We start from the raw sequence: 20,349 nt of genomic DNA on the forward strand, positions 1-20,349 counted from the left end.
TTTCAGCTAGAAACGCCATGAGCTTTAGCGTTTGGGCCTAGCCAGCAACGCCATTATGCTTGGCGTTTCCATATGAAGCTAAAATGCTAGCTAGCTTGGCGTTTGAATGTGGAGCTGAAGTGCGAGATACCTCGGTGTTTTTATATGGAGAAGAAACGCCATGAATTATGGCGTTGTTAAAAGGGTCAGATTGTGAAATACTTTCGTGTCGAGTTCATTTTGTGGCAAAGATTGCTGAAAAGGTCAGAATAGTGATTTCGGCCAAATTTAACTGGCCTGGTGCGCAGCCCACTTCTAACCCTGGTTGGGCCTGAGATCTCAGCCCAAATCACACACAGGCACACAGTGCGCTGCGCGAGTCCTCTGACGCGTGTACCATACCCTGGCCGTCGCCGGCTCGCCGCCCGCCGCCGTGCCCCGCCCGGCCGTTCCATTCGGCGTTCTCCCTGCGCAGACGGCCAGCCCCGTGCGGCGTTCGGCCAGCTCCTTCCCGGCGAGGCGGCTACCCGGCGCCCGCTCGTCCAGTCCAGGTCTCGAGGAGACTACTCGGCGAGGCGGCTACCGGCGGCCGGCGGCAGGCGCCCAGTCCAATTCCATCTCAGCTGCTCACACGCAAAGCAAAGGTAGTCCCAGTCCAGGTAACTTGACAATCAGGACTCGACTTGATTACAGTTTTCAACTTTTCTGAATGGTAGTGTAGTATTATTGGGGGTCGGCTTGCCAACTTCCAATTGACTGAAATATGAAAGGTAGATTCAGATTCGTTTTAATAGAAGAGTTACATATCATATAGACAATCAGAAGTATGGCCTACCCGTTTCTAACATCTTCGTTATAATACATTGTTTATATATGTTGAAATTCCCAGGCTGTTTTTTTAGAACGAAGACGCCAGATGCGTCCGGCTTTAAATTAATAAAGCCCCAACGGCAGCGTACCACAAACCAAGTCTTAATACAATACCATAAGCCCTGCTGGCTTGAGCACCAAAGTTCAGATGAGACTAAAAACAAGCCGCCAAACGAGATTACAGGGCAGAGCCCGTACAGAGCACGCAGGCTCGTCAAGCAACAAAAGAACCGAAGTCATGACTCCCTAGCCATCGCATACACTTGCACCAGTCATTGTTGGGCGGTCTTGATTAGCTCAGCATCCTTGCGCCTTCCCAACGGACTCCACTGCTGCAATAGAAGGTTGCATTTGAAGATAATATTAGCCGGATGATTTGGGAAGCACCCTTCTATAGTAAACTTGTTCCTAGTTAGCCATAAGGCCCAGAGAAGTGCCCCAACACAACTCCACATAACCCGATATGCTGGGCCCTTAATCGCATCAAGGAGGTTGAAAAGCTCAGTAGCCGAGCGTGGGTCCCAAAGGACACCTGCCGCGATGCGGACAGCACTCCACGCAAACCTTGCTAACGGGCACCGGAAAAACACATGATTGGCATCCTCCGGTTCCCCACATAACGCACACGGACCCGTGGCCGGCCCATTACGTTTGGCTCTGTTAATCCATAGGCATAAATGACCTCTCTTCCCTTGAAACCTGAGCATCAACAGATACTCCATCCACAAAGGAAACTTGTTTCATTTGTTTCGACAACCCCTTCCTGCAATAAAAAGACTACAGTCATAGACTTTAGGCTGTCAAAACAGTGCACTGCCAAGTACAGGCATCAGATTTCTATTTTGGCTTCTGTATATGCCTTGAATCTGGGTTTTTGGCTTCTGTACACCATCAAACAAGGTTCAAGAGAAAAAGGAGTAGTATGTGCCTTCCAGTCGCAAAGAAAAGGAAAAAAAAGGTCGACAGCGTCTCGATGCTGTTGACGCCTCAAATTATCTGTACGTGAGGAGAAGAAAAGGGGCCTCCGTTGTTGTGTCTTGTGTGTACGTGAGTCAAACAAGAAACGAGAAAAAGGCCTCCAGTTTCTTTTGGGTCGGTAAAGAGAAATGTTTTGTTCCTGGAAACAGCCTCTTACAGAAATGTAGGAAAAGGCTGCGTACAATAGACCCAAAGTGGTCGGACCCTTTCCCAAACCCTGCGCAAGCGGGAGCTACATGCACTGGGGCTGCCCTTTTTTAAAGAGAAATGTTTTGTTCCTCGCAAAGAATCATCTTTCTTATCCTTTAGTCTATCGACTTATAAAACTAGCTCTACAGTTCGTCTCTTCCCTGTGTGGAGTTTCTTTTAACATGTACTGACGTAACCCTATCACAGTGCTGTTGTATGCGATGCTTTCCATTCACTGAGTCTGAAGAATTTTAACATTAAGGGAGTTACCATTGCTAGCAGCAAGGCAGAAAATCTTGCCAGTTGCGGGTGGATTTCCTTATTCCGCCGGTACCATACAAACTTAAGTCAAGTTTTCAATACTGACATAAATGTTCATATACCAACCATAAGAACGGACACTAATCACCACAGCCATAGTTGGAATTCGGGAAAAAGCACAGATACAGATCCAGTCGTCTTTTATTTTATACAGTTGAACCGCATGTCACGTCCCCACTTAAGAGGCATCTGAGTAGAGCTCTTCAATCACCACACGAACTGCAATCGGGATCCGAACCAGGTGGGCGCCTCCATCATGCCATGCCAAGCTACCGAAGGTGTAGCTGCCCTGGATCCTTCGGGTGGCCCTGAAAGTCACCTTGAAACTCTGCACCCTCCTTGCATTGCTGAACACCAGCACTGCTGGCTCCACAGCCATCTTGACTCCAGGTGGAGGCTCCAAGAATGCCTTGTACACCGCATTCGGCTGGCCAACATTGGTAACAGTGCGCACAACCGTCACAGATGTCTTGAGGCCAGGAATGGCAATCGATGGGAGGTTCAAGTCAGGTGGTGTGCAATTGTTATTTGAACCAAATCCTTGTGGACAGTTGAAAAACTCGAGGTAATCTGACGCACTGATGTCATATATCAGGCCTGGATCAGCTGCCTTGGTTGGATTAACAGACCCTGCTCCGTAATCAAACGGGTCGGCGATCTTTGCACGATTTCCATTTGCTTCTATTGGAACCCCATGACTGTCCATGGTATGTGCTGCAAGAGAGACACTTTATTTGTGCTTTGCATAAATAAATACTCGATATCTCAACTATATATGTAGAGAATCAGATAATTACCGGTTGTCATTAGTGCTGATTTTAGGGCGGCAGGGGACCAGTCAGGATGCACGGATTTGAGTAGAGCGACTATCCCAGATATATGAGGGCAGGCCATGGATGTTCCAGAATCAAAGACGTAGGAAACACCTAGACTTTTGTAATCACCACTTTGTGCTGCAGCGGCTAAAATGTACACCCCAGGTGCAGCAATATCAGGCTGTTCATTTGGGAGCACAACTAATTAAGGCAAGTAGAGTTAATTCTATATATGTTTCTTAGTAGATTGTAACTTTAAGGAAAGAGAAGACTCCAATGACACCATGTAGTGACTGAATCGAACAATTTATTTACCTTAACAAGAGATTGCTAGCTAGAGGTGCGCTGCTTACCTTGAGAACCCCAGGATAGATAGGACTAGGCCCCCTTGATGAGAAAGCTGCTATTCTTGGGGCAGCAATTTCACTTCCGCTGGTTGTTCGGGTTGTTGATATCTTTATTTTTGGGATGCCAATGCGACTGCCATAATTATAAGGGGAAACGAGAAAGCTTTGGTAAACATTGAAATGGAGATGATAATGTGCGTACGTCCAGAAAGTAGAAAATCGATTTATGTACGTACTTGCAGTACACAGCAATCTGATAGCTAGTCTTGAAGTCGAGAGGAACGCAAGGAAGGGCTGGTCCTTTAATTGCATATAGATCAAGAGAGTCCAGATTATTCTGTGAGAATATAAATCCCTTCCCTCCATTTCTCCGCACCGTCGCTGCAATATCTGCATACTTGGGTGGTGGAGAGACACTACCTGGTCCTGGTGTGTAGCAGAATACCACCTTCCCGTGTATGTCAGTGCTGTTTATGTAGTCCGGGTCACACCTGCAAAACAGTTACCCCTTGCTTATCCACTGTGGGTGAAATTCATATTTATTTAAATGGTGTTCGGAGTATATTTATAAGGGAATCTTACCTATCATTAAAGTAATACAGAAGTTGAGAGAACTCATCTCCACCTTTATCAGCCACATACATGGATTGTGCCTGTAACCAATTAAGCATCCCACTGTGAGAAGGAAGAGAGGTAAAACATGACGCATGGTCAAATCTGAAGATGCATACCACAAACTGTCGGTTATCCCCGAGGGTGATAACCATGAGGAATGATCGATCAACCGTGGTTGCAGCAACCGTGAGTAGCCATGGTGAAGAATTCTGCACCGTTTGCTCCGTAGGTCCATCATTTCCAGCTGCCATGATGACCGGGACGCCTCTTGCCACAGCACCCAGCGTTCCTAATGCTGCCATTTCGTCCGTGCTTCCGAGAGAGAGTGATAGGACGTCAACACCGTCATGGATAGCATGATCGATGCCTTTCAGAACGCTCGCGGTAGAGCAAGTACCCCAGCAAGCCTTGTACACTGCTATCCGGGCGCGAGGTGCGCCACCACGAGCCGTTCCAGCAGCCAGTCCGAAGAAGCTGGTGTTGTGGACGACGTTGCCACCGGCTGTGGAGGCTGTGTGGGTGCCGTGGCCATGAGAATCCCTGGCAGACAGGAAGTCACCTTGGAGAAATCTCCTGTCGATGTCAGCGCCAGCATACCACCGCGCACCGATGAGCTTTCGATTGCAATCGTGGGCACTGAAGTTGGCACCGGTTTGGCAAGTTCCCTTCCATTTTGAAGGGGGAGGTCCATAGCCATCATCAGCGAAGCTCTGTGACTCAGGCCAAACACCTGAAATGAAAGACAAGTGGACTAGAGGTAAACCCCCCACACAATTAATTGTGTTAACCTTGGGCTGAACGAGCCATCACATCCACCTGAGTCGATGACACCGATAATCATCCCATCTCCATGGTTTGCTGCTGCAAGGAGCTCATTTGGCTGCTGCTCCTGCTTGATGTCCACGCCCATGGACAGCCCAAGGAAATCCCAGCTCCGAGTAGTATGCATGCGTACCATTGTGTTCTCTTTCACACTCACCACTCCAGGCAACTCTGTATCCGAGCCGGAAGCAGCAAGTGATTATTAACTCACTTATGAATAACAATGATTGATGGTCAACAAGCATTTGTCGGTAAATATCAATTGACTAATACTACATCTTATCAAAAGAGAGATCACTTATATATGCACATATATATTATACATACTCTGGATCTTTCTCGCTTGTGATTCGGTAAGCATTGCAGAAAAGCCCGAGAAACCATATCTGTAGCTGTGGACAATCGATTCGAGAGCCGCCTCCTTGCTTCATAGCCATTACATACGTACTTGCGTAAACAAACTTGAGAAATGGTATAATGAAATATAATTCTACTCTTGGAGGAAAGGAACTTTTGAGAGAAACTGAAGAAATTTAATTTGGAGGATATAAAAAGCCTTTGTAGAATAGGAATGTTTCCTTCACATTTTAGAGGAGTTATATGTCATACCATGAGGTTACTTCTTAATCCAATTATATTTAAAGTTCCAATGCATCTTGGTGATTTACTCTATCCTTTCCATGTCTAAATAAGTAACACATAATTATGCCAGTTAATGATGTCCATGTTTTTGTTTCTTATAAGATTCCATATGACGGGATATCATAATTTTATGACTTTATTTCTTCCTATGTTTCTACAATCCTGTATCCTGGAGGGCATTATAATACTACTCCCATTGCTCCAATCCAAAATAAGTGTCGTGGTTTTAGTTCAAATTTGAACTAAAACCACGACACGTAGTTTGGATCGGAGGGAGTAGTGTTCTGCAAATAGCTCGATTAAGTTTCTTCTTGTAACATTTTTCTAACTTTTTGAACAGATGAGGAGTGGACAGTAAGGAGGAAGAATAGAGGAGAAAATGAAGGGACAAAAGAAAACAAAAATTCTGCATACAGAAATTACAGATAAGCCAAACACCACCTCAGCTACCATTTATCTAGCTTGTCATCCTTAGTTAACCTGGACACTTAAGATCCGCTGACGAATGCAGTTTAATTTCTAGCAGCTAGCTTCAGATACTCACGTTGCAATTTATATTTGGTGGTATTATTTCTTTCTCACAGTAAAGTCTGGAGACTGTGCACTAATTTCTAATTATATTAATCAATTTTGACCACTTAGAGAATAAGGGTATTTTATTTTGAATTTTCTGCATTTGATTCTTGTTTGAGATTTTTGGTTCAAACAAAAAAGAGAGGTGCAGAAAGTGATGGGACTGCCATAGTGCCATTCAGAGGAGTCCATGAGTCTACAATATTGAGACTAACCATAGCATAGTCCCTCCCTGCAACTTTATTTTTGGAGAAAGTCAAAATGACTGGAAGCTCCTACAACTAGTTTAATTAAGCACATAAAAATGGACGTAGTGGAATGCAAAATATGCGAAACTCGTTTAAGCAAAACAAAAGGTGAAAATCTCAACAAGACCAAGGCAGCCACCTAATAAGTACCTAACTAAAGTAGATGTAGTCATGTAGAACACGGCTACGACAAAGAGACACGCTGATGAAGCCAACCGAACACAACATGGAAGCATATAGAGAAGCAGTTGTGTTGTATAATAGTGGAGCCAAGATGTTGTATAATATCGCTGATTTAGTGCAACTTTGTATTAAATTAATGATTCTTATTATGGATCAAAGGGAGTAGCTAGGTAGTACTATGAAAGGTACTTTCCGAGAACGGAAGCGAGCAAGTCATGGTGCAAAGAGGTAACGAGACTGACATCTTCCTGTTGCCTCTCCCCAAGGTAGACGATGTATACCTGAAAACATGTTTACGTATTAACTAATAACGTCTCACCTGATTAGCAATGAATGGAATGGACCTTACCAACTTGGCTTCGCTAGTAAGCTGTGGTTTAACATGTTTTTTGGCAACTAAATTACTTTATTAATTGCAGATACAAGCTAGTCACTAACATCAGTGTGCCGGACAGCACATTCGGAGAACAGCTTTGACAAGGCATAGATTAAGAGGGATCATGACGAACACGCTTGCTAGCTAGGTTGAAGCTGGGTTATTAATGGCATGGCAGCTAGCTTACCCGTCTTTGTTGGCTCTGCTCGAGCCCTTGCGACAGCTGCAATCGCAGAGATGATTGGAGAAGAAACACAAGGAGTAGCAGAAGACATGGCGCTCTAAGCTCTGAGAACCTTGCCATGGATCTGTTACATTACTAACCACAGCTGCCTTCCTCTTTTTATAGTAAGCTCTGAGCTGAGAACCTCTACTTGTTTAAAGTTGCAGTCGTTAGTGCCTGCAAGTGGTAGGACCGATATGTTGCCACCGACATTGTATCAACTGATATGACACCGGGATTAACCTGTAGCACAAATGAGCAAACTAAAAAGGAACCAAGGTGAAGGTTACTCGCGCAGCTTGTCTGATATCCTGAAGCTAAGTATCCCTCTAACTTACTTAGCGCTTGTAGCCGTTGACTAAAAAGACAGGTTAAGATTTAGTTCAGCATATTAGCAAGACACTATATATATTGAGGTATTGTTCAGAGATATTGTAGCATAGAAGCATCGAGTCTGAAGCGTATTGACTCTAACGGCTGAGATTTCGTAAAGTGAAAAAACTGTGGCTATTAATTACTGTGCATCTGACTTCCCTTGGGCACATCAGAAAATCTGCAGCGGAAGGTTACTGGAGTGATAGAAGCAATCCACAATTGTAGCAAGGATATCCTGTAGAGCTTGGCATTTAGCTTGGGGAAGAATAATGGACATCTCAATGAATATATGACTTTACAGATCCGGTTTTTTCAGATGGTGGTGTGACACTAGTTTTTTTGCTCCTTGCACATGGTAGCCGATTTATGTGTTCATTAGCTAGTGATGAGAGACATAAATAATTCACCAACGGGATGAGCAAGCGAAATATCGAGAAATTGTTTGGTGGAAACATCGCCTGGACCTAGCTAGCTGTAGATTTATGGCTATGGCAAATTAGTTCAGCTGTCACATCGGTATCACCAAGGAATATATAGCTTTACAGTACCCAATTTTCAAATGGAGCCACTGTTGAGTGATCACTAGTTCTTGTCTATAATGCTCCTTGCACATCAGAGATGCTCAATCATCGCTGCCGTGCATATTGCTTGTGCTCTCTATTTGTCTTTTAACAAATTAACATACGCTATATACATTTAGCATGTACGTACTTATATATGGAGTTCACCTGCAGTAGGCACAAAAAGTAACTTCCTCTTTTGAAAAAGCGGTGGAAACATTTCACCCTTGTACATTTAGCATGTACTTGTATGTTTTTTAAATACATTTTTGTGCAGTATAAAAAAGGGAAGGCATGCATGCATGCATGGCTTTTTTTTTTCCTGTTCTTTCATACCAATGCATGCATGGAACCTTGCCAGCGTATCTGCAACTGCACACACAATATAACCCAAATGCACATTTTTGTTGGTACCTCTAGGTATGCATAGATTTTGCCAGTTAATTTGCTGTAGGACGGCCCCAGCATGGGTAGTGGGCGTGATGTGAGCGCGTAAAGCTCTATGGCACGTTTTGTGGGAGGGCAACCTTCTCTTTTTGAAAAGGGCAGAGCAGCCTCAAGGTCAAGGGGCATATTTTGGATTGGTGCCTTGGATTTTCAAGAGAATTTCATAGTGGACTAGATAAAACATTTTGTTCGGTCAATGTGCTATCAAGAAAACCTTCTCTTGTTCGAAAGGGCAGAGCAATCTCAAGGCCCACTATCTCACAATGATGGTGGAACTTGGAATCGGACGGAAAAAACTGAAGCACACTGAACAAGCCGATAGAAGCTTACCTATCGTGGCCTCGTGGGCCTGGTTAGGACGAATGGACATCCTGTCCTGTACTAGTATTGAGCCCGGGGAAGAATGGACATCAAGGAGTATAGGTCTTTATAGACACCAATTTTCAGACCAAGCCACTGTAGGGTGATCACTAGTTCTTGTCCGTAATGCTCTTTGCGCATCACATCTGCTTTATGTATCGATCAGTCGTTCGAGCCATAGATGCTGCATATGCTCAATCATTGTGAAAAGTTTAGTCGAACCAATATCTTCTTGTTTTCTTTATTTGAAAAGTTGATGCACTTGTTAGTTGTGGCACTTCCTTTTGTCATGATGTCTGGTGTGACAATGTTTCTCTCAGGGCCAAATATGCACACATTTTTCAGTACTGTGAGCAGAGCAGAAAGATGTTACAGTTAGTGAGATCATCTTATTGATATTTCTTTGAATAGTCCTGTGACCAATTTGGAATTAAATGACCCAGTGGGAAGAGCTAAATCCAGCTAACGGATAGTGAGGATAGTGCAAGATGGTCTCTTTCCAAGAATGGTTGTTTATCCCCCAAAAAAGAATGGTTGTTTATGTACCAAATCTTTGTATAAACCCATGGTTAACAGGGGCGTTTTGAGCTCCAGATGTGTGGACATTTGCAATTGCAAGGTAAAATTTCCTGCTAAGCAGCAAATTTTCTTATGGCTGTTTTGGCATGGTAAATTGCAAGTAACTACGGAGTTACATAATCGAGGCTGGCCAGGAGACGTTGGATGCGTCTCTGTGGGCATCTCAAAGCCACGACGCATCTAATGTCTCAGTGTCCCATGGCTAACTTTGTTTAGTGTGTTGTGAAAGAAGGTTTAAATTTGTGATATATTCCTTTAAACTTAGAGGAGTTTAATCAGGTTTGTATCCCAATACCAGGGAGAAAGAAAAACAGTATCATGCTTATGTTCTTGGCAGCAATAATATGGTTGATTTGGATGACTAGGAATGATATAATCTTTCGTGACAAAGTAGTTTCTTATCATATGCATGTCGTTTACAGAGTTATGAACCTTTTACTGCACTGAAGACGGTTGGTGGCGCCGAAGCAGCAGGACCAACTCGAAAGAACAATTGAGCAAATTCGTCAAGTGCTACACCAACTTCACTGTAAAGCCGGAGTTGGGAGGAGAACGAGAGTTGGTTGAGTAGTGTCATGCGAATTGTTTCCATTCACAAACACAACTTTTTGTGTGATCTCGTGTGTTGTCTCCTTAACTAGTGGAGGTGTGTGAAACTTTCAAGTTTGTAGAACTTCATGTGAGCTGGTTCTCCCAGCATAACCGCACTCTGTTTTAACATTCTCGCTGAGCCTTGTGCCTTTTATCTAAAAAAATCCACTCGTTTGTTCCATCCTAGGCGAACTGACATTTGCCAACAGATGGACAACATCCAGGGTAGTTATCTATTGTCTATTGTAATATTAAAGCAACACTATTTCTACAGTTAAGACATCACAAAGTTAAACATGCGACCAAGATATATCACAGGATAATATGGAAAGTCAATGAGGTATTTGTATCGCAACTAAACTGGACTTTTAAGCATATAGGGAAACCAATGAGACTGCATGCATCTTTTGCCATCTAATGTAGGGCTCACGTCTGTAAGATGTTCAAGGCCTCAACCTTATTTGGCAAGGACTCAACCTTATTTGGCAAGGACTCAACAACGCAGATCTAATTGTGGCAAAGTATCAACTAAGCAAGTAACAAGTAATGGTAGCAGAAAAGACCATTACCCCTTACCGTTTGTCGATCAAATGCTTGACAGGCTAGCTAAACGTACTCACTTTTGCTACTTAGATGATTATTCTGCTTTCAAATACCTGTGCACTCTTTTGGTTTAATGCTCTTGCTACTTCTCAAATATGTATGAGTGCCATATTCTCTTATTATGTTGAGAAAATAATGAAAGTGTTTTTCGATTATTTCTCTGTTTATGGTAGTTCTTTTGATAAATGCTTGTATAACTTGAACAAAGTCTTGCAACGTTGCAAGGACAGTAACTTTTTTTAGATAAAAGGCGAGAGCCCGACTTTATAGATAAAACCACCAGGCAGAGTCACAACCAACAGAAGGGACCACATAAGTTTAACAAAACACGCCTATCATGGCACGCAGGCCAGCCAAGCGAGCAATCAAACCACTAAGAGACCGGCCTCCTGGAACACCGCAGCAGGGAAGAAGCCGTAGATTTCATTTTGGATAGCATATTGTCGAACGCCTCTAGGTCCCCATCCTTAGTCAATGATCTCCACTGCTGCAAAAAGACATTGGCTTTAAATAAGCAACTCACAGGGTTAGCCGGGAAAATGTGTTCAATAGTGAACTTGTTTCTAGTAGTCCAAAGCGACCAACAAATCACAGCCCAGCCCACCATGAAAACCCGCTTAGACCGGCCTGCTAAAGAATTAATACAACGCCGAAGATCCTCGAAAGAGGATGGGTTCCAAGGAACACGAAGCCAAAGTCTAATGCAACTCCAAAAGAATTTAGCCAAAGAGCACTGAAAAAAGATATGTACGGTATTCTCTAGGGCACCGCACAGATGACAACTATCAGAACCCGGCCCGTTCCTCTTCTTAATCTGGTCAGCCGCAGGAAGTTTGCGACGGAGAGCTTGCCAAAGGAAGATTTTGATCTTAGGAGGGATGCGGGCAGACCAAATAAGTTTAAACTTGTCAGTGCGCACACCAGCGATGAGTTGCGAATACGCCGACTTGACAGAAAAACGCCCCGAAGAGGAATGAGGCCAAACAACGGAGTCCTCTTCCTCCAAGAGCAGGGGGAAGCAGGCAGTAAGGCGTTGCCAATCTTCCAACTCCACAGGGGAAAGAGAACGCCGGAAATCTAAAACCCAGCCCTGAGCCGAGAGCTCAGAGATAGAGATCTCGGGGTTAGCACAAAACGAAAACAAAGTCGGGTGAGCCACCGCAAGAGAAGTGTCCCCAACCCACCAGTCTAACCAAAAACGAGTAGATTTGCCGTTACGAACAACGAATTTCACAAGGGACCGGAAAATCGGTCTAATACTAACAAGCTGACGCCAAAATTGAGAGCCGCCAGAAGAGGAAGCGGACACAGAGCTCGAGGAGGGAAAATATTTAGCTTTGAGAAGGCTCAGCCAAGCAGGGCGATCATCAAGGGACATAATCTTCCACCACCATTTTAACAAAAGGCATTTATTCATGATCCTGGTATTAAGGATGCCTAAGCCCCCCATGATCTTAGGTCTGCAGATGAGGTCCCACTTAACCATCCTATATTTGTGTCTGTTGTCGGAGGAATTCCAGTAGAAGGCACCCCTGTGCTTATCGAAGCCCGAGTGAGTCCCTTCGGACAGGAGATAAAAGCCCATTAGAAACATCGGGAGGGAGGAGAGGCAGGAGTTGGTAAGGGCAACCTTGCCCGCCTGAGAATTATAACGGCCTCGCCACGGCAAAACTCTATTGCCCACTTTAGACACTGGCGGGGCGAAATCTTTGGCCAAAAACTTAAGAGGGGAAATGGGTAGGCCCAAATATTTGAGAGGAAAGGATCCTGGCGAGCAGTTCAAAAGATGGGCCACCCTCTGCGCTTCCGAGACAGATACCCCAGTCACAATGACCTCATTTTTAGAGAAATTGATTTTCAGGGCCCGACGGAGCTTCAAAGCAGAGAAGAAGAAATTTCAGATTCTGATGGAGTTATCATTAAGTTCAACAATAATGATGGTGTGGTCCGCATACTGTAGGTGAGAGATGCCATTAGGAATAAGATGGGAGCTAACAGGCGAGATGTGACCTGCAGCCGCAGCACGAGACAGAATGTGAGATAGAGCATCGGCCACAAAATTAAAAAGCAAGGGAAACGTCGGGTCTCCTTGTCTTAAGCCCCTGCCGTTCACAAAGAACTTACTGGTCTGTCCATTGACAGCCACCGCCGTGTGGCCACCAGTGACAAGTTGCATCAGGCGGTGAACCATCGAACCATCGAAGCCCTTGACCAACAAAACTTGTCGAAGAAAACTCCAGCTGGCCGAGTTTTAAATTAGGAGAAATGCCACTTCGTGGTTGAAGAACGAATTGTCTTAGGGCATATAATATCTGTAGAGGTATTGAAATTGATAAAGATAAAATTGAAGCTATATAAAGATTATCTTATCCTAGGGATGTTAAAGGAATTAGAAGTTTCTTGTTTTTTATAGGAGATTCATTAAGAACTTCTCTAATATCTCTAAACCCCTTACTAATATCCTACAAAAAAGCTATTCCCTTTGATTTTTAATGATGATTGTAGGAAATCTTTTGGAGTGCTTAAAAATGCTTTTAGTTTTTGCACCTGTTATTCAACCTCCTGATTGGGATAAACCTGTTGAAATTTGTGTGATGCTAGTTATTTTGCTGTTGGAGCCGTTCTAGGACAGAAAATTGATGGTAAAATGAATGTCATTTACTATGATAGCAAAACTTTACATGATGCTCAAAAGAACCATGCTAGCACTGAAAAGGAATTCTTGGCTGTGATTTTTTTCTTGTGATAAAGTTAGACCTTACATCATAGATGCTAAAGTTAAAGTTCACACTAAACATCAAGTATGGAAGTACTTATTGTCTAAAAATTATGTTAAATCTAGATTAATTAGATGGGTTTTATTATTACAAGAGTTTGATTTAGAAATAATAGATAGAAAAGGGGAAGATAATCCTGTTGCCGATCATTTGTCTAGAATGGAAAACATATCAATAGATAATATACCTATCAATGATGATTTCCAAAATGAACAATTATCTGCTATTAAAGTTAAGAGAAAAATCTGCTATTAAAGTTGCTTCACCTTGGTTTGCTTATTATGCTAATTATATTGTTGCAAAGTATCTTCCTCCACATTTCACTTACCAACAGAAAAAGAAATTATTTTATGATCTACACTACTATTTCTGGGATGATCCACACCTCTTTAGAATGGGAGTGGATGGAATTATAAGAACATCGTGCTTGCTCCAAAGAGACAAATAAAACGTCAAAAAAAACTCAATGTCATTTGGCCGAACACTTGTCGGACGTGAAGTCTGAGTGCGGACAGATCCGGGGTGGGCGACAGTGTGGTCGAGGGCGAGCGGGCAGGCGTGTGGGAGGGAAGGGGGTTCGGCAAGGCCTGGGGGACTGCTGGAGTGGGAGAATGGTGGTGTCGGGCTAGGAGGGTGCGGAAACAAAGTAGGGGGAAGGGCGGAGTGGGAGAGAACGACTCCGAGAGAAGGGAGTTGAATGGACCGGGGTTGTCAAAATCGTAAGTGGCAAATGTCTGGACTTCCGTAAATCTTCCTTAGTTTTGGCCGGCGTGCGAAAATTCGGAAGACCCGTCCACGGACGATTACGACACTGCTTTGAATGGTAAAAAAACATCCAAATGCATCGGTCCAGACATTTATAAACGTTTAGAGATGGTGTTTGGAGACGCCTTGCTAGGTGGCCTCCTCGCGCGCAAATGGTGGCAAGAAGATCGCAAGCACGCTAAGACGGACATTGCTTTGCTAGCCTAGCCCTCTGGACGATCTGACGCGACATCACCGTCCCATGCAGCACTCTGCGTGCGGCTCTTGCTACGATCCTTTCTTTTTTCTTTTGAGGGCATCTCTTGCTACGATCTGACGCCAGTTAACCTGCAGCTCCTATTACGAGAAAAACAGATATCCGTTTTTTTAGAGAATTTTTTTCCATCTATTCATTAAATGTCAAAGTGATACAAAAACACCAGAAGTAAAAGATACATCCAGATTCATAGACCATCTAACGACGACTACAATTACTAGATCGAGCCGAAACGAGCTGCCGTTATCGCCCCTCCCTCATCGAAGCCGGCAAACCTTGTTGTAGTAGACAATCAGAAATTCGTTGTGCTAAGGCCTTATCGGACCAGCATACTAGAATATCAAATGCTGCCGATGAAGAACCATACATCGGAAGGATCCAACCTGTAGACACACAAACACAGGCGAAAGAAAACGGGATCCACGTGGATCCACTGATAACAAACGCCGATCGAATCCCAAGAGATCCCTCGGAGACAAACCTCCACACACCTCCGACGATGCTAGAAACACCAACGGAACGGGGGCTAAGCTGGGAGGACCTTATTTCATATATAGAGAGCCGCCGTCGCCTCGCATCTTTGAACAGGACATAAACCCTAACAAAAACATAAAAAACGGAGCCCTCCAACCGGCAAGCACTATTAGGGAAAAACCTAGTAGTAACGCGGGTTTTGAGGCTATCAGCAGCGCGGGCAGCCGCGCTACCAATAAGGCGCTACAGCTAACTGTTAGTAGTAGTGCGGTCTGTATCCGTGCTACTGCTATCGACTATATCAGCAGCGCTTTTCCAGAACGCGCTACTATTAATTAGTTGTAGCGATTTCCTAGCCCCACGCTACTGCTATATCTTTCACAATTTCCCCCGGCTTCCTACCCGGTTTCAGCTTCAATAAACTGCAATTTCCAGATACTAGGTACTACTAGATATCAATTTCATAAAGCATTATAGGTACTAGGTAGTACTCCCTCGGTTCCAAATTACTCGTCGTGGTTTTAGTTGAATTTGAACTAAAACCACGACGAGTAATTTGGAACCGAGTGAGTACTAGATAACAATTTCATATATACTCAACATGCATCCTCAAGCAGTACTAGGTGATATCTATGACGATCATCATATGTAGTTCTAGATGATATCGACGATGATCATCATATGTAGTTCTACATGATATCGACGACAATCATCATATGTAGTTCTAGATGATATAGCCACACACATATGTAGTTCTAGATGATATTGACGACGATCATCATCCTCAAGCCTGGACGGTGGGTGTTCCTGATAATAATTAGGATGTCATGTCCAACACGAAGATTCTTGCTAACAAGGAATCTTTTCCACCCAACCGAGTTTAAGTGTGTGCGACCGTCTGTATTCATGCGGTAAGTACATGTGGTGACGGAGCCCCTTACGGTAAGGCGTAATCCAGCTGAGCCTTCTTCGTCAGGCTCGATACCACAACTCACAGATAGGTTCTTTGTCAATTTCTGAATAAGAAAATCATATCAATTAATAAATAGCCTCGCACATACTCTTGCAAATATATTTCTATTAAGTCTAGATTTCTACACTACCAAAAGACACATTACTATGCATTTGTACCAATTAATCATGAATTCTACTAATAAGTATATATGGATTATCTACACTATTAATAGTTCCTTGAATTCTACAGTAATAAGCATGTGATCAGACTCTACACTAAAGCATATCATCGACTAGATTCCACAAAGCATATCATTGGACTCTACACTAAGCATATCATCGGATTCACTAAGCATATCATCAGATAATTTGCATTTGTAAGTATAACAATAAAGCATATATATCATCAAATTACTACAGTCAGTATAACATACCATTTCATGCCGATCGACCATGGTACTTGTTAGGCGGGTCACGAATGGCACCCCGACAAAGTCATCACGTGGCGGAATTATATCCCATAGGTTGCACACCTCCTCCTCGCTCAACCTCATTCTTTGAGCTACGATGGCTTCATGAAGTGGGTTCTCATCATCTTCATCAAGTGGGTCCTCATTATCTTCATCATATTCGTCATCTTCATCATCTTCCACCAGGTTGAGATAAATGACAGTCAACTTGGGTCTTTCTTCTCTGAAGGAGAAGCTGATCAACTCACCACCGGTAAGACGCATGCGGGCAAGGAAACGGGCCCATCCATCTTCTCCAATCTGCGACATATTGCGTCCTTTCTCAACCTCCATAGTGTATGCCCCCCCAGGAGCCTCAAATATCACAGTGTCTCATGTCAGCTTGTTGAATTTCAACCTCACATTGTATGGGACGATCTGTGTAAAAAAAGCAAAATGACACAATGAAGTAATGCCAACACTAAAAATAAAATAGTTGTTACATTTCATCTAATTTCTTACCGCCACATGATGAAAACTCGGCTGGAAGTAGATGCCGAACAGCTTGCCAGTTACAAAGCTGCTGGCGCACCTTGACTTGCATAGTCGACATAGTGGTGGTGGTGGTGACGCCATTTTCCTAAAGCAATATGAGCAAAGAATTAACGATCCACCTACCAAAGCAATATGAGCAATTCGAGCAATTTGAGCAATATGAGCAATATGAGCAAAGGATTAATGATCCACCTACCAAAGCAATATGAGCAATATGAGCATTTTGATGGACAATTATAATCCTAAGATCTAGTAACATATTAGATGACAAGGTACCACCTACCAAAGCATTTCGGTGGCACCTATTGCCGAAAAAACTTTTCACAAATATCTACCAAATCAGGGTACCACCTACCAAGACATTTCATCTAATTTGGCCCCTATTGCCTAAGATAATTGATTAAAAACAAGTGACAAATTTAACTAAATTGGCACTTACATTTTGCCAAAAAATAAGTTATTACAAAATAACAAAAGCATCTACCTATCCATGTACAGAAAAAATAACAATAAAATGGTGCATACTAAATCAACTAGCCTACTAAATCAACTAAATCAAAATGTTCTAAGTCAACTAAATCAACTAGCCTACTAAATCAACTAAATCATATCAACTAAATCAAAATGTTGCATATGAACTAGCCTACTAAATCAACTAAATCAATTAGCCTACTAAATAAACTAAATCATATCAACTAAATCAAAATGTCGCATATGAACTAGCCTACTAAATCATATCAACTAAATCAAAATGTTGCATATGAACTAGCCTACTACATCAAATCTCCGGAGGGGCGACTCGAGGAGGGAGAAGAGAGTAGGACGGAGGAGGAAGGCGGAGCGAGGAAGGGGCCGGCCGGCGGCAAGTGAAGGGAGGACGGAGGAGGAAGGCGGAGCGAGGAGGGGCCGGCCAGCGGCGAGTGGAGGGAGGACGGAGGAGGAGGCCGGTACCGAGTCCAGCGAGGAGGAGGAGGTGACAGCGGCGTAGAGGGAGGAGGGGCGACGGGGAAGGACTGGCGCAGGGGGGTTGAGGGGGAGATCCAGTGAGTGTGAGTGGATCAGATAGAGGAGAGTGGGGGTGGGAGATGGAATGGCTTAGCAGTAGCGCGCTACAGAGAAATGTGCTACTGCTAAACTACCTAGCAGTAGCACCTTTCACAAAAAAATTGCGCTACTGCTATGTGTCAGCATGTAAAGATAGACATAAAAAATGCATTGATCATCAAGCGATCTTTTTGTGTACAATCTGATTTGTCAATATGAGTCCTCATCGGTTTAGGAACTGGTGAAGACTCAGATTGCGGCCACAAATTCTACACATAGAGTTCAATGAAGACCAAGTGCTTGTCAAAGTTTGAGAAGTAACATATTTAAGGTGATAGAAACTCTCTTCACGGAGCGAGGTCGGACTAAATTTTTGTACTAGTAAACTTAGCAGTAGCGCTTATTGGTGAAATGCGTCGCTGCTATAATCCGTAGCAATAGCACTCTTCGTGATAACGCGCTGCTGCTAGAACTAGCCTCATGGCGGCGGCGTGGGAATTATAGCAGTAGCGCGTCTTAGAGCGGGCACGTTACTGCTATATTTATTTCAGCAACGAGTTTTGTTTGCGCGCTACTGCTACGTAGCAGCAGCGCCTTATTTTAAGGCGCACTGCTGGTAAGATTCTGTGTATAGGCTTTTCCCTGAGTAAATTGTACAGACGTACCACAATTGGGGCATTGGAAGCAGATTGGTATCAAGTTTGGTAATTTTTACGTGTCAGTACCAAGTCTGGGGCTAGATGTTACAAAAAGGTCTAAATCGCGTATAAACGCGTATTGACAGTGTATCTGACCGGCGGGGCCCGCATGTCAACTGCCGATGTGGCATTCTTTTTGCAGAAACCCCCCGCACCTCCTTCGTCCTCACGCGCGGCCAGGCCCGATCTGGATCGAGGGGAGGAGCCCCTCGAGCTCGAGCTCCTTCGCCTCCCGTAACCCCTGCCCCGCCCTGGCCTCCTCCTCGCCGCGCCGCCGGCCGGCCACCGGAGGACCACCACCGGCGACCAGGACCAGGCCGTCCCCGCAGCCTGCCTCTCTCCTTCTCTTCCTCCTTCCATTTTTTCTTCTCTCTCTCTCTCTCTCACCCGAAGCTCTCTCTCTTGACGCGCCACCTTGGTTCCCGTCTTCTTGGACTCCGGCGGCCGCATAGCCTCCTCCAGTGAAGGAGCGGGGTGGCAAGCGGGAGCGGCGAGGGGCGGACGGGGTGGTGGCGGAGCGTGGTGAGCAGGGCGAAGGCCGGGGTGAGCGTGGGGAGGGAGGCGAGGTGCTCCGCGAGCGGGGGGAACGGGAGGCGCTCTGGGGAGCCGGGTAGGAGGAGCGCCACGGAGAGGAGGCAGCCGGCGGCGGGGACCTGGCCCTCGGAGATGAGCCGCGGGATGAGCGCGGAGATGACGTCGAGCTCGGACGGGGAGAGGGGGGAGGGAGGCGCTTCCGTTGTGCAGAGGCCCCGAAGGAGGTGGTGGAGGCCACGAGCAGAGGCCGCAGCAGTGCGAGCAGGGGCAGCTCCAGTGCAAGCGGGGGCCGCGGTGATGCGAGTGGGAGCTCAGGCTCGATGGATCCTCCCCTCGATCTAGATCGGGTGCCGCTGTGCGGGGGGTTTCTGCAAAAAAAAGTCATGTCAGCAGATGACATGCGGGTCCGCCGGTCAGATACACTGTCAATACGCGTTTATACGCAATTTAGACCTTTTTGTAACGTCTAGCCTCAAACTTGATACTAACACGTAAAAATTACCAAACTTGGTATCAATCTGCTTCCAATGCCCCAATTGTGGTACGTCTGTGCAATTTACTCCTTTTCCCTAGTAGTGAAGGGCCGGGATCCACCGTGTCTCCTTGGTCCTAATACCACAGGAGATGAGGTAGACTGGCAGCGGCGCCAGCGGGAGGCAAGAGAAATCCTAGCACGCTGGGTGCAGGGTACGAGCAACCGTTATCGATTTTTGGTGATTTTTAAAATGTACTAGGACAATGCATGTGCATTCAATTCCAACGGGATATAGATATCCTAGATGTTGGCCCAAGATTTATCTATCTATATTAATGTAATTGTGTAAATAAATATTTATTAAATCATGTTTGTGATTTACCTTGTAGTTTGACGAGAAGTGAAATTGGTTCAGAAGATAAGTAAATTAAGGTGATTGATTATCATATGAAGAAAGTGTGAACAAAAAATGAGGTGCGACAAAAAAGGCTAGACAAAAAAATCGGTGAGGGATGTGGAGAGAGGGGGGAAACCGATTGACGAAGCTTGTTGCTGTCAGGAAAAGGAACACAACTCTTTTTCACTAATCTTTTTTTCTGCCCTCATCAACAATCGTTATGGTGCCCATCTGATCTCGGTACGTCTGAATGTTGTCAATCCCAAGATGGTGAT

General features: G+C 44.5%; 1 protein-coding gene across 2 annotated transcripts; it reads right to left on the reverse strand.

Moving 5' to 3' along the window:
- Window positions 1-2,265: 2,265 nt before the first annotated feature.
- On the reverse strand, window positions 2,266-7,274 carry LOC123102147 (subtilisin-like protease SBT3.8). 2 transcript variants are annotated; one of them, XM_044523443.1, is made up of 8 exons: window positions 7,146-7,274; window positions 4,931-5,107; window positions 4,231-4,844; window positions 4,082-4,152; window positions 3,736-3,990; window positions 3,506-3,632; window positions 3,135-3,333; window positions 2,266-3,051 (listed from the first exon to the last, which is right to left on the reverse strand). In XM_044523443.1, the coding sequence occupies exons 1-8, from the start codon at window positions 7,231-7,233 to the stop codon at window positions 2,516-2,518; spliced, it is 2,067 nt and encodes a 688-aa protein (XP_044379378.1). In that variant the 5' UTR covers window positions 7,234-7,274; the 3' UTR covers window positions 2,266-2,515. The 2 variants fall into 2 exon arrangements, with proteins under 2 accessions (XP_044379378.1, XP_044379379.1); XM_044523444.1 differs by lacking the exon at window positions 7,146-7,274 and adding an exon at window positions 5,264-5,956.
- Window positions 7,275-20,349: the final 13,075 nt, after the last annotated feature.

This window comes from Triticum aestivum, chromosome 5A (genome assembly GCF_018294505.1).
Source record: "Triticum aestivum cultivar Chinese Spring chromosome 5A, IWGSC CS RefSeq v2.1, whole genome shotgun sequence".
Lineage (NCBI taxonomy): Eukaryota > Viridiplantae > Streptophyta > Magnoliopsida > Poales > Poaceae > Triticum > Triticum aestivum.

Excerpts from the sequence above, each read along its gene's own strand:
- LOC123102147 (XM_044523443.1), bottom strand. The coding sequence starts at position 7,233 with ATGTCTTCTGCTACTCCTTGTGTTTCTTCTCCAATCATCTCTGCGATT. Across the intron at positions 3,991-4,081 it reads CTGTATTACTTTAATGATAG|GTGTGACCCGGACTACATAA; the intron begins GTAAGATTCCCT and ends ACTGTTTTGCAG. Across the intron at positions 3,052-3,134 it reads ATCAGCACTAATGACAACCG|CACATACCATGGACAGTCAT; the intron begins GTAATTATCTGA and ends TCTCTCTTGCAG.